This window comes from Peromyscus eremicus, chromosome 8a (genome assembly GCF_949786415.1).
Source record: "Peromyscus eremicus chromosome 8a, PerEre_H2_v1, whole genome shotgun sequence".
Taxonomy (NCBI): domain Eukaryota; kingdom Metazoa; phylum Chordata; class Mammalia; order Rodentia; family Cricetidae; genus Peromyscus; species Peromyscus eremicus.
In genome coordinates, this window is record NC_081423.1 from 59,737,645 (window position 1) to 59,752,295 (window position 14,651).

Here is a 14,651-nt window from a genome sequence, read left to right on the forward strand (position 1 = left end):
GCCGGAAGCACAAACATGATGGGTGGATCTCCAGGAGCCATTCTGAACCATGATACCAAAAGATCAAAAAAGCCTGACTCCCTGATGATTACGCAGTCATACCATCTCTATATGGCTTACTTATGGAGTTCTTCACGTGAACTCTCATCTTGCTGAAGTACCAATATAAGATTTTATCCTATTTAGCGAACTTGTAGCTTAATCAATACAGGTTCTATGGAAGAGGCAGGCCTCAAAGGATTGATTTGGGGAATAGTGGGCATGCATCTCAAACGCCAGAAAGAACACATGAATAAGCAGCAGCAGCTGCAGCTGCAGCAGCAGCAGCAGCAGCAGCAGCAAGAATGTTAGCTGCAGCAGACAGAAGAGAGCATGAGCCACAGACATCCCAGGGGATGGCTTTGCAGATGTTTGGGAATAGAGAGAGACCAGAGACCACAAACAACCAAGAAAGCTGGTCTCCTCTGAAAGAACAACACAATTATAGACAGAGTAAAAACAAACAAACACAGAGACTGAGAGCTTCTTTATGTGAAGAGATGCAAATATGGGGTGTAGCTCAGGGACAGAGTGTTTGCCCAGCATGCACCAGGCCCTGGCTTCCATGCCCAACACGGAAGGAAGAAAAGGAGGGAGGGAGGGAGGCAGGGAGGGAAGGAAGGAGAGACAATGGGTTGGAGAGAGAGAGAGAAAGAAGAAAAAACGTAACTACAAGCCCAGCTCAGCCAGCTGAAAACTTCTGGACTTTACAGTTACTGTAACCATCTCAGAGGTGCTAAACACCATGTGTCCAGTGCTGTGCTGTGTGACGTCCACACATCATCTCATTACGGCATCATAACAAGTCTAGGATATACTCCTATTATCGCCATCTCCATCTCATAGACGAAGAACCTGACGCTTTGAGAAAGTCAGAGTTGTCCCAGGGAAGTATCACAACCCGGAAGCCCTGTCTGCTGTCCAGACACATCCTCTTTTTTCCAGACAAGGGAAGTGGAGTTTGTTTTGTTGTTGTGAAGATATTAAGGTGTGTGTGTGTGTGTGTGTGTGTGTGTGTGTGTGTGTTCCATCTCTCCAGTCTTAAGAGAAAGTGTTTACACCATTATTTAAAAGAAAGGAAAGTGGGGTATGAAGAGAGGGCTCAGCAGTAAAGAGCACTTACTGTTCTTACACAGGACCTGGGTTCAGTTCCCAACTCCCATATGATGGTTCACAACAGTCCTTAACTACAGTTCCAGGGAATCCTATGCCCTCTTCTGGTTCCATGAGCACCAAGCATGCACACACACACATACACGCTCGCTTGCGCTCTCTCTCTCTCTCTCTCTCTCTCTCTCTCTCTCTCTCTCTCTCACACACACACACACACACACACACACACACACACACACACACACCAATCCTGATGTATGACAGAAGGATCTAGAGGCAAATACAAAACACTATTCACCAGAAGAAAATCAGACCAGAGGAATCACAGTTTCAAGGCTGGTTGCACTTCCTACTTGTATAGAAGGGCATGCTAATAGGACCCACATATTAATGATGAGGGTAAGATGGTAGAGGTGAGTAGTGGTGGGAGGCAAGCCCTGGAGAGCCAGTGACTCAACTTTGTCAACTTTGGTCACCAATGAACCATGACAAACCACCAATGCGTGTGTCTTAGGCAGCTTTGTTTTGGAGGTAAGGTTCATGACACAGCACAGGCTGGCCTGGAGCTCTTGATCCTCCCACTGAGCCTCACAAATGCTAGGATTACAGGCATGTACCACCACACTTGGCATGAAATGGTTTTTTAATATCTCACTACAACAGGAACTATAACAGAATTATTTTATTATAGCTACCGCTAAAAATTCAATTTGAATTAAGTTATTTAGACACATCACTGAATGCAAGGAATTCTTCCCAGAGCAACAATCTTATTAGTCATTGCCGGAAAGTGGGGGGGGGGGGGGAGACAGACACTGTCAGATTACTAATGAGTGAGGTAACATGAGAATTTCAGCAGGAAATGCATTTTCCATGAAGATTAAAAATAAAAGGTCTCCAGCAGAAGCCAGCAGACCCCGACGGCCAGGCCTCCAGGTATAGAAACCAGACCCTGAGTTGGGTAGCTGTGGTGCACACCTTTAATCCCAGCACTCAGGAACCAGAGGCAGATGGATCTCTGAGTTTGAGGCCAGCCTGGTCTACAGAGCGAGTTCCAGGACAGCCAGGGCTACAGAGAAACCCTGTCTTGAGCAACAAAGAAAAAGAAAGAAGAAACCAGGCCCCGAACAGCTGGCCCAGCATGGCATTGCAGGTAGAATGCCACGTACCACCTTTGTGGACAGACCCGTGTCCCAATGCCAGCTCCACAAGCTCTCTACACAGCTCTGGCTGGCTCCTTCAGAGCCTCAGCTGGCCACCTATAAGGTGGGCATCACCACTGCCATCTGCAGAGGTGGGTGGTGCTGAGGCTGAGACGGCTCTTCTCTCACCTGGCCTCTCAGAGACTACAGCTTTAGGGTCCTCTGATTAGATTCCTGGAAAAGGCCATGGACACAATAGGACAGTCCAGATCTGACTGCAACCCTCCTCAGGGTCCTGAGTGTGACCTTGAGGTTGCTTTTAGGGTCCAGGGTGCTCACCTGTCTGAGACAGACAGGAACACAGGTCAACTCAGGATTTTCTTCTGGTCTTCTGGTCTAGGCTCTTTTTAAATGTATTTTACTCCATTTGTTATTATCGGGTTCCAGGATCAAATGCAGATCTCCAGGCTTCCATAGTCGGGTGCAAGCACCTTACCCACTAAGCGCTCTCTCTCCAGCTCACATTTCTTCTTTAGAATGTTTTTTCTTTTTATGAAACACGCTGAGCCTGGTGGCCCCAAACTCACACCCCTCCTGCTTTAGCCCCTCAAGTGTTGGGATTACAGGCATGTGCCTCCATGTCTGGTTCCTTACTCAGTATTTAACAGTAGTCACCCATTAGAAAGTTGTTTCTTTGTCCAAAAATCAAGGTTTCTACCCAGCAAAGAGACAGCAAAAACGATGAGGGTGGGCCACCAACCTGAGCAGTTTTAGTCCTGAACACAGCTTGCACGAAGCATGACCTTGATAAACACTTGCTGAGTAGGACAGATGGATGGGTGGATGGATGGACAGCCAAGGGCCAACAAAAACAGAGAAATAGAGAGTACTTGGGGGCTGGATTATAGCTGTGGTAGAGGGCTTATTTAGTATGTACAAGACCCTGGGTTCAATCTCCCATCTCAGAAGCAAAGGAAGGGTGTGTGGAGAGAACTTGTCTTCACTGAGCAAAATTTAACGCAAGAAGGAAATGGCACCCATTTACAATATTAATGATACTTACTTTGATATTTGAACTGAAGCCAGAATATCAGATAAATAGTCTAACAGTCAAAAAAATGCTGGATATGGAAGAGCCACCTCTGAGCTTTGTTAGAAGGGCAGCATTTGGATCCACAAGGAGTGCAGACACACAGAGGAAACCACAGACTGCAGAAGGGACTCATGAACCCTGGGGACAGAGCCGTTGACTCTGGGGCAGGGGTGGTGCAGAAGCATGCTAGCACAAGAGGGAAACCCCGGCCTCCATTTAAGGATATTCAGCTGTATGTGCCCAGGACTGGCTGGCCACTGAGGGGAAGTCTAAAATCTAGCATGTGACCTGCTATAAGGCTCAGTTCATAGGAGCCCCATAGTAGGTACCAGCCCTGAGAAGTGACCCAGCTTCTGATGATCTGGAGTCTGGTAGGGACTTCAGTGATAATGAAGGCTATAATAACACACATAGACATATACTGATATCATGGTCATAAGTCAAGTGTGATATTAACCCATTTAAAAGGTTCCTAGTTTCCTGAATTCAATCTTTACAGCTATCCTAGGAGGTACTAAAATTTGTAGCAAGAAGCTTAGCATTTGTTTGAAAGCGGGGACTTGAGAAACAGACTGCCTGGGTTCAAATCCTAGGCACTCCTTTTGTAAGCTGAGTGATTGGTGGAAGATCATTTAAGCTTTCTAAGCCTCAAGACTCTCATATATAAAGTGGAAACAACGGTAGTTTCTGTGTCATGAGGCTGTTTGTCATAAATTAATTACTAGGCATAAAGTGCTCAGAACAGGGGCCGGCAAAAGTAAGCCATGAATACTATGCTTCTCATTGCTGCTTGTGAAACACAGGCCGAGACTGCAAAGGCCAGACTTGCCCAGGGCCTCACATCTATTAAGAGAGGATAGGCAGACTCAGGTCTAACGTCACAGTACATATGACCCAACACATCAGATTCTGCTCTGCCCTCCCCCTCCATTAGTGCCTCTGCCCTATGCCAAACCCCCAATAACTAACCATGTTATCATGGCCCAGACTTCTCTCAAACTAGTCAAGGCAATAAAGATGATCAAGGAAAGATGCCTAAAGTGAACTGGCATGTCTATTAATTAAACTCTGATTTTATTCTCACATGTGAAGAGAAACCTAAAAGGTATACACAGGTTTATGGATCTGCTCTTTACTTAGTAGAAAATGTCCCTTTTCCATGGAGGGGTGCCCCTTAGTTTTTTGGTTTTTTTTTTTTTGTTGTTTGTTCGTTTTTTTAAGATTTATTTGTTATGTATACAATGTTCTACCTGCATGTATGCCTTTATGCCAGAATAGGGCACCAGATCTCATTATAGATGGTTGTGAGACACCATGTGGTTGCTGGGAATTGAACTCAGGACCTCTGGAAGGGCAGCCAGTGCTCTTAACCTCTGAGCCACCTCTCTAGTCCTGTCCTTTAGTTGTTTTCATATGCTACCTCAGGTGTTTCCTTAAACCCCTGTGGCTAAGGCAAAGCCTGCTCTATTATCCAATAAAATCTGGCCTACAGTTAAGTCCTCTGGATACAGATACGGGTGTGGCCACTGGTAGAGAGGGAGAAATAACACAAAGGGCCAACCCAAAGAGGCTCAGAAGCCAAGGTTAATGCCCTGCCCTGTTGCTTGGAAGCTTCTAGAAAGGGCCACAGTTGTGCTAGGAAAACAAAGATGTCCTATAGCAACCAAGCCATCTGTGATCTAGAATATTCTGGAAGTAGAAAGTTTTGTAGAGTCAAACTGAAGAGCACAGCTTGTAGCAGTAGTCAGTTCATATACTCACATGCTCTTTACATTCCCAGACCTGTTCAAAGCTCTTTAGAGACGATAGCCCACTTACTCCTCATAGCAACAGTGTGAGGAGGGCCCGTTTTACTGATGGAGAAAACAAGCCACAGAAAAGTCAGATAACTTCTCCCACTGTCACACAAGTACCGTGACTCAGAGACCATGACTTTTTCATTTTCTAGATCAGGTCTTACTTTGCAGCCTAGGCTAGCTAGGAACTTGCCATAGATCCTCCTGCCTCAGTCTTCTAGAGTGCTGAGATTACAAGAGTGTACCATCACCCCGGCATACATATTACCCGAACATTTACATGTCATTGAAACAAAATTTTAAAGCAGTGGTACTAACCGTGTACAATGCTTTCTCATGTTTCCTCCCTCCATCCCTTCCGTCCTTCCGTCCATCCTTCCTTCCTTCCTTTCTTCCTTCCTTCCTTCTTCCTTCCTTCTTCCTTCCTTCCTCCCTCTCTCCCTCCTTCCCTCCCTCCCTTCCTTTCCTTCCTTCCTTCCCTCCTTCCTTCCTTCCTTCTTGGTTTTGGTGCTAGGGGCTGAACCCAGGGCCTTGAGCATGCTAAGCATGTATTCTATCCATGAATCATGAATTCACTCCATTTTTTTTTTCAATTCTGTTCTATCATACTAAAAATACATCACATCACTCTGAGGGCCAGGCATGGCGGCACACACCTTTAGTCCCAGAGCTCAGTAAGCAAAGGCAGACAGACCACTGAGAGTTCAAGGCTCGCCTGGTTTATATAGTGAGTTCCAGACCAGCCAGAGCTGCACAGTGAGACCCTGTCTCAAAAACAACAACAACAACAAAACCCAAATAAACATATCACTCTGGGCCAGTGAGTGAGATGGCTCAGTAGATATGGGCATTTGTCAGCAAGTCTGAGGACCTGAGTTCTGTCCTTGGGACTCACATGATGGAAGGAGAGAATCACAAAAGCCATCCTCTGGCCTTCCCATATGCACTGCAGCACATGCATCGCCCCCCTCTACACACACACACACAATAAATGTAAAAACACACCATTCAACAAACACTTCTGGGAAACTCAATATATGTTAGACACATTTGTATAAATGAAGACACAAAGATTTCCTGTGTTCTTACAGTTCCCATTTCACCAGGGATTGAGCTTGAATCCAGGGAAAGATATTGGAACCACATACGAAACAGTAGTGTCTGAGGAGCTAGTTTAATGAGAACTATAGGAAAAGCAAGCAAGGATGACCTCACAATGCGTCCACTGCCCGCGAACCATTTTGCAGTGGAAAAAAAGATGCCTGCTGGAGTGTGCTGTGACTGTGCACATGTATTACATGTTTCACTGTGTACGTCTTCCCTATGACATCCGAAGAGGGAAGGCAGGATCTCTACCTGCAGCTGTGCAGGGGTGGTGGTGGTGAGGGTGTTCCTATACAAGTTTGCCTTGAAGACAGCCTGGAGGGATTTGGCCTTGGCACGCCAGGCCAAAGCCACTGGTGCTAGACCACGTGCTCTGGAGTCTTTAGTCCAAAGGAAAGCGAATCTTTTCATCCCTGATGTACCCTGAGGAGCACCTGTGTGGTTAGCCCCAAGCCTGCGCATCAAGGTGCAAAGAACAGACTGCTTGCAGAATTAATAATCACTCCTGGGGAAAATCCAGAGCCCTGAGCACACCTGACAGTGACAGATGTGGGTCTTGGGAGCGGTGGGACAGACGCCAACTGTAAAGCAGCTGAGGAGGGCATTTGAAACTTGGCACCAGAGGAAAGGCTTCAACCCTTGCTTTAAAGGAAAGGGGAACATAAAAATGATTACTAGCAGGGGTGGCAGGAGCTTTGCCTATGGGAAAAGCGGCCGATATCTGCTAATGAATAAGTGTAATTGATCAAAACAGATGACTTGATGGAGCTTCCAAATGGGCTTTTAGCAGAGTGGGCAGTTTTTCATTCAAATGCGGACTCACCCAGAGAAGACCTAATAATGGAGATTTTGGAACAATCCCAGAATCTCTGGTATGTCTCTCCCCCCACACACCACCCCACTCACGGAGCAAGGAGGCATCTTAAGTTCCTTACCGCAACTCAATCAAACCAGACACCAATGTATGCTTTCTGCATGCCTGAGGAGACCCTAACAGTCTGGAGATGCAGCAAAGGGGCGGTCACCTACCACCCCACGGCCCGATAACTAGTTCTCCTTACCTAGTTCTTCTCCCTTACCTATGAAGAGCTGGGCAGCCTCATTAATTCAGACATTATTTATTGAGCACTATGATGACCACAACAAGATAAAAAACAGCGGAGACCAGATCCCGTTGTCAAGAGGGCAGACAGGAGAGGAAGCAAAGGGCAGAGGACACCAGCAAAGGTCTCAGGTCACCTGCTTGAACACATCTGAGATTCAGTTCCTTATCAGGTGGAGGCATTGGATCAAACAGGCTCTCTAGGAACCAGGCCGGCTCGAAACTGGGGTTCCAAGCCTTTCCCTCTTCTCGGGCTCCTGGGAAGCCAGCTGACTCAGAGCAGCCCTCCCGGAAAGAACGGTCCAATCCACAAAGAGGAGCCTCAGGCACCTCTGCAGCGAACTAGGCCCCCAGCATGAGACGCAGGCTGGAGAAATACAAGCTAACTTCAGAACACTTAGGGAAAGATTCAGACTTCCACACCAAGGAATCTCGGGGAAGTGGGGGACTTCTGGAGTTTCTGCAGAGAGTACTATCGGGGTGGTGCAAAGGACTCTCAGAGGACTGAAGACCAAGGTCTGGTCAAGTGCGCCCTCCCATCAACCCCCCCCCCCCTGCACAGCCATCATGCTCATTTTCGTAAACTCACCCGAACCCCAGATTCACTTGGCACGCTCTTGTACCTAGAGATGGGGGTACGCCTACCTCCAGAGAAGCCGTCTTCGTGGTCTGAGCTGTTGTGGCTGCAGTCACTGCCTCTCTCGGGCGAGCTGTGGCTGGGCGAGTCTCGGTCCGGCACGCGCAGGAACCTCTTGCGCCCCCACTGGGCGAGATGCTCCCGCGCCCCGCGCTTGGGGGGCTCATCCTCCGCCTCCAGCTGCTCCAGGTCTCGACTCCGCCGGTGGTGCCGCCAGCCTCCGGGGATCAGGTGCATCCAGCGGTGGGGGCTGCACGGCCGCGCCGGCTTCTCGGCCTCGTCGCGGGTCCCAAACCGGTAGGGGGCCACAAGTAGATGGCCGAGGACGAATTTCTCATTCAAATCCACCATCTCGAAGTCGTGGTCACTGCCCTCGCCTCCATCATCCCCACCTGAAGCGTCCGGTTCGCCCTCCTCCGAGCCCCGCCCTGCACGGGTCCCGGAGGACTGCTCCTCTGCGGGTGCGGAGGACCCGGTGCCATCGTGGCCGGGGGACGCACAGTCCTCCCGGAGCCCGAAGAGCAGACGAGGCTGCACCAGCTGCTGGTGGATGGCGGCAGTCAGGCTGCGCACGGCGCCTCCTCCCTCCACCGCGCCGGGCCAGGCAGGAAGGTCCAGGCACACGTAGGGGGATGGCTCGGCTGTTGTCGCCACCTCCGGACCGGGGTGCGCGGGGCCTGGGGAATCGGGGTCGCGGCCCGCTGCACCCTCCTCCTCCTCCTCGCGCGGTGGCGGCGCGCGCAAGGGCCCAGCTGGCTCCTGCTCCTCCACGGAGGCTCCCCCGCTGCCGCCGCCGCTGCGGCCGCCGCCGTCTCCGCCGCCTCCGGCGTCCCCGCCCTCCGGCCGGCCGCCCGGTAGGTCCATCTTCTCCCCAGCCAGGGCCGCCTGCAGGTACCAGACTTTGAACTTCTCCTCAGCCAACACCTGTTGCAGGCGCTTCAGGTTGAGTTTGCAACGCTCGAGCTCGCGCTCCATGTCCGGCACCGACTCCAGCCTCATGACCGGAGCCTCCTCCCCGGGGAACTCGGCCTGCCAGTGGCGTTCGAACTCCTGCGGGTCCCACATCCCGGCCGCGCCGTCGGGCCTCCCGGGCCCGGCTCCTGTGCGCCTCGGCAGGCGGAGGTGGCGCCTGGAGCTCTCTCGGAAGCGCGCGCTGTCGCAGTCGCCTGCCCCTCGCTTCGGTGCCTGGAGGAGAAAAAGAAATAAAGTTTTTCCCCTTCCGCCCTCGTGCCTTTTTTTTTTCCCCCTGTTCTTCTTCTTCTGGGTTTCGCCTCCTTGACGTAAGCAGCCTCCCGGGCCGCGGGGGCGGGGGCCTGGGGCCGCAAGCGCCGAGACCGCTGTCCGAAGCCACTCGGCTCGGCCCCGGTGGGCTCGGGCACGCGGAGAGCCGCGGCGGAGGCGGAGCCTCGGTGGCGCAGGGCCAGAGCCTGCGGGCGCGCCTCGGAGCCGCGCGGGCAGCCTGGCGAGGGCTACGGCAGGGCGGACCGGCCTGGGCTGCCCACCTCAGAGGAGCAGGCGCTGCCCGCCGCGCGGCCGGCTCGCACCCTCCGGGAGGGCCGTGTTGCGCAGCTCCAGCCGCAGCGCGCCGTCCGCGCCCCCTCCCTGCACCCAAGCGCGCGGCCGGGCGGGAGCGGGGTGGCTGGAGAGAGGGAGCGCGCGGAGCGCCGTGGGTCCCGGCCAGCCCTGCCCCCCTCGGCCCCCATCCCTGTCCCGCTCTCTGCAAGCTCTGCAAAGACCCTGCCTTGGGTCAGGGAGGCACCCTGGACTAAGGAGAGAAAGAGGCGGGAAAAGCGATTTGGCAGGTTCCTTTGGGTTGCCCAGAGCCAGGATTTATCCATCGCCTTGGATGAATTTGTCCAAGATCATGCAGCGGCTCAACCCCAAATTGGGGATAACACTTTGGTATTGGGGTCCCTTTAAATGTTCTCTTCATTGCTCCCTAGAGATTTTCCGAAGGGAAAATTGTGGTGGTCCTGTGACCTCAAAGCTGAGGACATTCCCAAGTGACTAGAGGCAAACGGTGGTTGTGGAGGCCTAGGTCTAGTAGACGGCCCTCCAGTCCACCTTCTCTTTGTGGCTGCAGACAGCGCCCTTGAAGGTAGGGAGCGAAAACAGGAGCTGGGGGAAGGCATGAGGGGGGCCGCCTAGGGACTCCAGCTGCACCCTCTGGTGAGCTGGACAGCCTGCAGAGAGCCCTGATACGTTGTCTCCTGCTTGCTGGAGAACGGAGACCTTATCAGTGATTCAGGATTCCTTCATTTCAAGGATGAGGAAATTGATACTATGTAGAAGCAAAGTGACTCCAGAGCTGGAGGCTTCCTTCCTTTCATCTCTCACTTTGGGAACTGGAGCTAAACAAACGCATGGGGGTGGGGTGGGGTGGGGGTGGGGACAACGACCATGATGACAGGACTTCTTTCCAGACTCCTGCCACTCAGCTGTTGTCACCTGAACCACAGGCATAGGCCAGCCAGCTCCCTCTTTTCAATCCAATTCATACTTGCAGGTTCTGAGATATAACCTTTGTCTGATGTGTGTGTGTGTGTGTGTATGTGTGTGTACACATGTGCATGTGCATGCACAAGCATGGTGTGTGCCTGTATATACTGATCAGTGCCTACTCTTGTAAAGGTTGGAGGTCCAGTGTCTTCCTTTATCACTTTCACCCCACCATACTCTTTGAGACAATTTCTGTTTGCTCCACATGCTGGCCAGGAAGTCCCCCCCACCACCACCACCACTACCACCACACCAGGATCTGCCTATTTTGCTCTCTCGGTTGGTTACACCAGGTTTTAAATGAGTACTAGGGTCTGAACTCAAGGTCCTCGTGCTTTGGAGGCAAATACTTTATCAACGGAACTATCTCCCGGCTGGCTAGATGTTTCCTAACCACAAAGAAGATCCTGTCAATGCTTTGGTTCCAACTCCTTCAGTGGTTGGTTCCCTGTCACCCACAGGGTGGAGTCCAGGCTCCTGGTGTGGCATAGGGGCCCCTGCCAGGTTTGGTCTCCGCCTTCCTCCTGTACTGTAGCCTTAACAACTCAATGCTCTTCCCAAAGTTTCCTTAAGAAAAAAAAAAAATCTTTATTTTTGGTGGGGCATGGTGGCACACGCTTTTAATCCTAGTACTCAGGAAGCAGAGGCAGGTGGATTTCTGTGAGTTAGAATCCAAACAGAAAAGCACAGGGGGCGGGCTGTTATTATTGAACCATTTCTCCAGTCTCCGTCCCGCCCCTTGAAGTTATTTTATGTGTGGTTTTCTTCTTGAAACCCACCCATACACGTACATACGCGCACACACACACACACACACACACACACACACCCCTTTCTGTTCCTGCTCAGCTCATATTCTGCAGCCTTCAGGACTGGGCCAATTGTGCTTCCCCCAGAGGCTTACCACTCTGGAATTTTCTTTCTTGTCCAAGTCAAGTCTGTGTTTACTGACTTTACTACTGCCCCCTCTCCCTTCTCTGTTTTCTGTTTGTTTTTGTTTTTTTTTTTTCTGATTTGGTGCGACACTAGCATGGACTGTCGTAGCATTTGTCTTCGTTTCAGACTGTTACGGAGGGCTGAATGTCTTTTAAAATACACTAAATTCATAACCCCCAGTTGGGATGATTTCGAAATCTTTCACCTAGTTATTCACTCTGCTGCATTCTCTCACCTTCGCTCTATATCCTGAAGTCCACGGAGGCCACCACAACCTCTTTTGTCTACGGGGAAGGCTGAGACACGCCCCATCCCTGCAAGCAGCCAGTTCAGGGACATTCCGTCAGAATCTATAGGCATCAAGGCCTCTGTGAAGACTCCAGCAGTGATGGATGACCCCAGTCAGTAGCATATTGATCCGAAGCTCTTGCAGTGAGTATCCTGAAACGGACAAGGAAAGAGGAAACACTGTAAGTTACTATAAGCATCAATTTCTGAAGGCCTCAATTCCCAGGGAGGATACTTTCAACTCTGTCCTTTAATTAAAGCTGCGCTAGGATTTCCTTTCGGCTCAAGGAAGTTGTTACCAAAACCTCTAATTTTTCCCACTAGGACCTATATGGCTGGGAACTGCAGCATACATCTTCCACAAACAGATCCCAGAGCAGCCTTCACTGTCTCTCGTTGGTGAGTGGTTCAGCTTTGTTACCTGGCTTCTGGTTACCATGAGGCTAGAAGTAGGGTGGCTAACGTTTATTAAGTCCACAATTCTAGTGGACGCACAGCTTTGATCTTGTCTAATTCCTCACAACAACCCTATAAAGAAAGAGCTATTGTTGCTGCCAGAGAGAGAGAGAGAGAGAGAGAGAGAGAGAGAGAGAGAGATATGAAAGGTCACAGAGGTTAGAGGTCATATAGCTAGTCGGCCAGGTTCTGAAGCCCGGAGGCTTTGCAGCACTGTGGTCCAGATGCATTTGTCATTTCCATTAGTTCTTCCAGTGAAGACACACTGAGCACCTGGAAGGTGCTAGGGCCAGGCCAATGAGGGCTAAACTTTATAACCTGGCATGTCAGATTCTTCCCAGTGTCTGCTCTAAAGCCAGCCTGTTTTCCCACGTCATTTCCTGAATTCTTTCTGCTTGCTGCACCCATTCAACCTTCAACCTGAATGTCTCTCCATAGCAGATGATTTAAGTCCCATGTCAGCTACCCTTGGTCTATTTGAGGGTCTTTGCTGCCGCTGGGGTGGACAGCCTCCCTGGACTGTGGTAAACTTACCCCAAATGCAAACTCCCACCACACTCTATTTTGTTTGAGATTAGATCCCATTATGTAGGCCTGGCTTGTCTGCAACTCACTGTGTAGACCAGACTGGCTTTGAACTCACAGAGATCCGCCTGCCTCTGCCTCCTGATGTTTGAAACAAACAATGGATAATCTCGGTATTATACAAAGGACCACATGAATAAAATGAAAGCAGCTAGGTGAGACCATTTCTTTGTGCAAAAACTGTTCACCAGAACCTCAACTGGCTAGCGGGCAGACTGGGGGGGGGGGGCAGGACGTTCACTTGGGTTCTGTGCTAACACGGGTGGTGACTGTGTCTTTTGCCCATTATCTGGAGACAAGCCTCATGGTCTTTCGAGATTGCTAGTGTGTTTTGAAAGAATGCATGAAGAGCAAGTCAAAGAAGGGGCAGAGCTCACAGCTCCGAGACACCACGTTTCTGGAAGTAGAGGGGGGTGGAGAGAGGTAGAGGGGTGTTGTCTAGACAAAAGTTTTACCAGGCGTGGGAAGTTACAAGGTTTACAAATGAGTTTTACTAGGTTGGGGAGATTCCTGCAGTATTGACCCTTACTGGGCCAGCTACTTTTGATAAAAAAACAAAAACATTTCCCAAACTCAGTGCTGGGATTAAAGACATGTGCTAACACCCTGGCTATGCTCCCTTTCTATCTCTTACTTTTTTTTTTTCTTGAAATCATAAAGTTATCAAGAGTGGTCCAGCTAGAAACTTCCATGGGGAAGTTCTCATGAAATAGGCATTGGTTAGTAAATGCTCCCAGCTCCTCTCTCCCCCTCCCTGTTCCCTCTTTTTTTTTTTTTTCCAGGCAGGCATTGAACTTTATAGGTAACCAATCAGGGCCTTGAGCTCCTGATCCTCCTGCTTCTACCTCCCAAGTGCTGGGATTACAGACATGCACCATCACACTGCTAGGCTCCTATCTTTGAGGACCTTTCTGAGGCATACGTTAAAATGTTTGTTTAGAAATCTCTAACAGCCGGTGGTGGTGGCGGCGCATACCTTTAATCCCAGCACTCGAGAGGCAGAGCCAGGCGGATCTCTGTGAGTTCAAGACCAGCCTGTTCTACAGAGCAAGATCCAGGACAAGCACCAAAACTACACAGAGAAACCTTGTCTCGAAAAACCACACACACACACACACACACACACACACACACACACACACACACACGAAAAGGTCTCTGACAGCCAGGTATGGCACATGCTTTAATCCCAACACTCCAGGGGATCTGTGAATTCGAGCCCATCCTGGTCTACATTGTAAGGTCCAGGCCAGCTACTGAGTGAGACCCTGTCTCAAAAAATAAACAAAATAAAGAAGTCGCTAACAGAACTGAGCCCTACTGCTCACAGTAGTGAGAACCATCCAGTAAGGAGCTCTCTATCGGCTTCCCCTCTGTTCTGTCTCTCTTCTAAGTCCCAGCTCTGCTTTACTCTCCTCACTAAGACTCCCTCCAATGTCCCCACGCTCTCTCTGCTATATCCACAAGAATGCACATCACTGTCCTTCCCCACCTCCTCCTTGGGGTCCCATGCCTAGTCACAGGGAGTGGAACTGTTTGAGGAGGATTAGGAGGTGTGGCCTTGTTGGAGTAGGTATCATCTTGTTGGAGGAGGCATGTTGATAGGGGTGGGCTTTGAGATTTCAAAAGCCAGGCCTACCCAGTCTGTCTGTCTGTCTCTGTCTCTGTCTCTGTGTCTCTGTCTCTGTGTCTCTGTCTCTGTCTCTCTCTCTGTCTCTCTCTCTCTCTCTCTCTCTCTCTCTCTGCCTGCTGCCTGCAAATCAGAATGTAAAATACTTCTCAGCCCCATTCCTGCCGCTATGCTCCTCTCCATGATGATAATGGACTGACCCCTCTGAAACTGTAAGCAAGCCCCTAATTA

The 14,651-nt window shown here is 50.4% G+C and overlaps 1 protein-coding gene across 1 annotated transcript; it reads right to left on the minus strand.

Moving 5' to 3' along the window:
• Positions 1-7,960: 7,960 nt before the first annotated feature.
• Positions 7,961-9,390, minus strand: LOC131917024 (breakpoint cluster region protein-like). Its single transcript, XM_059270671.1, has one exon. The coding sequence runs from the start codon at positions 9,089-9,091 to the stop codon at positions 7,961-7,963; it is 1,131 nt and encodes a 376-aa protein (XP_059126654.1). The 5' UTR covers positions 9,092-9,390.
• Positions 9,391-14,651: the final 5,261 nt, after the last annotated feature.

Coding starts and splice junctions, on each gene's coding strand:
- LOC131917024 (XM_059270671.1), bottom strand. CDS start 9,091: ATGTGGGACCCGCAGGAGTTCGAACGCCACTGGCAGGCCGAGTTCCCC.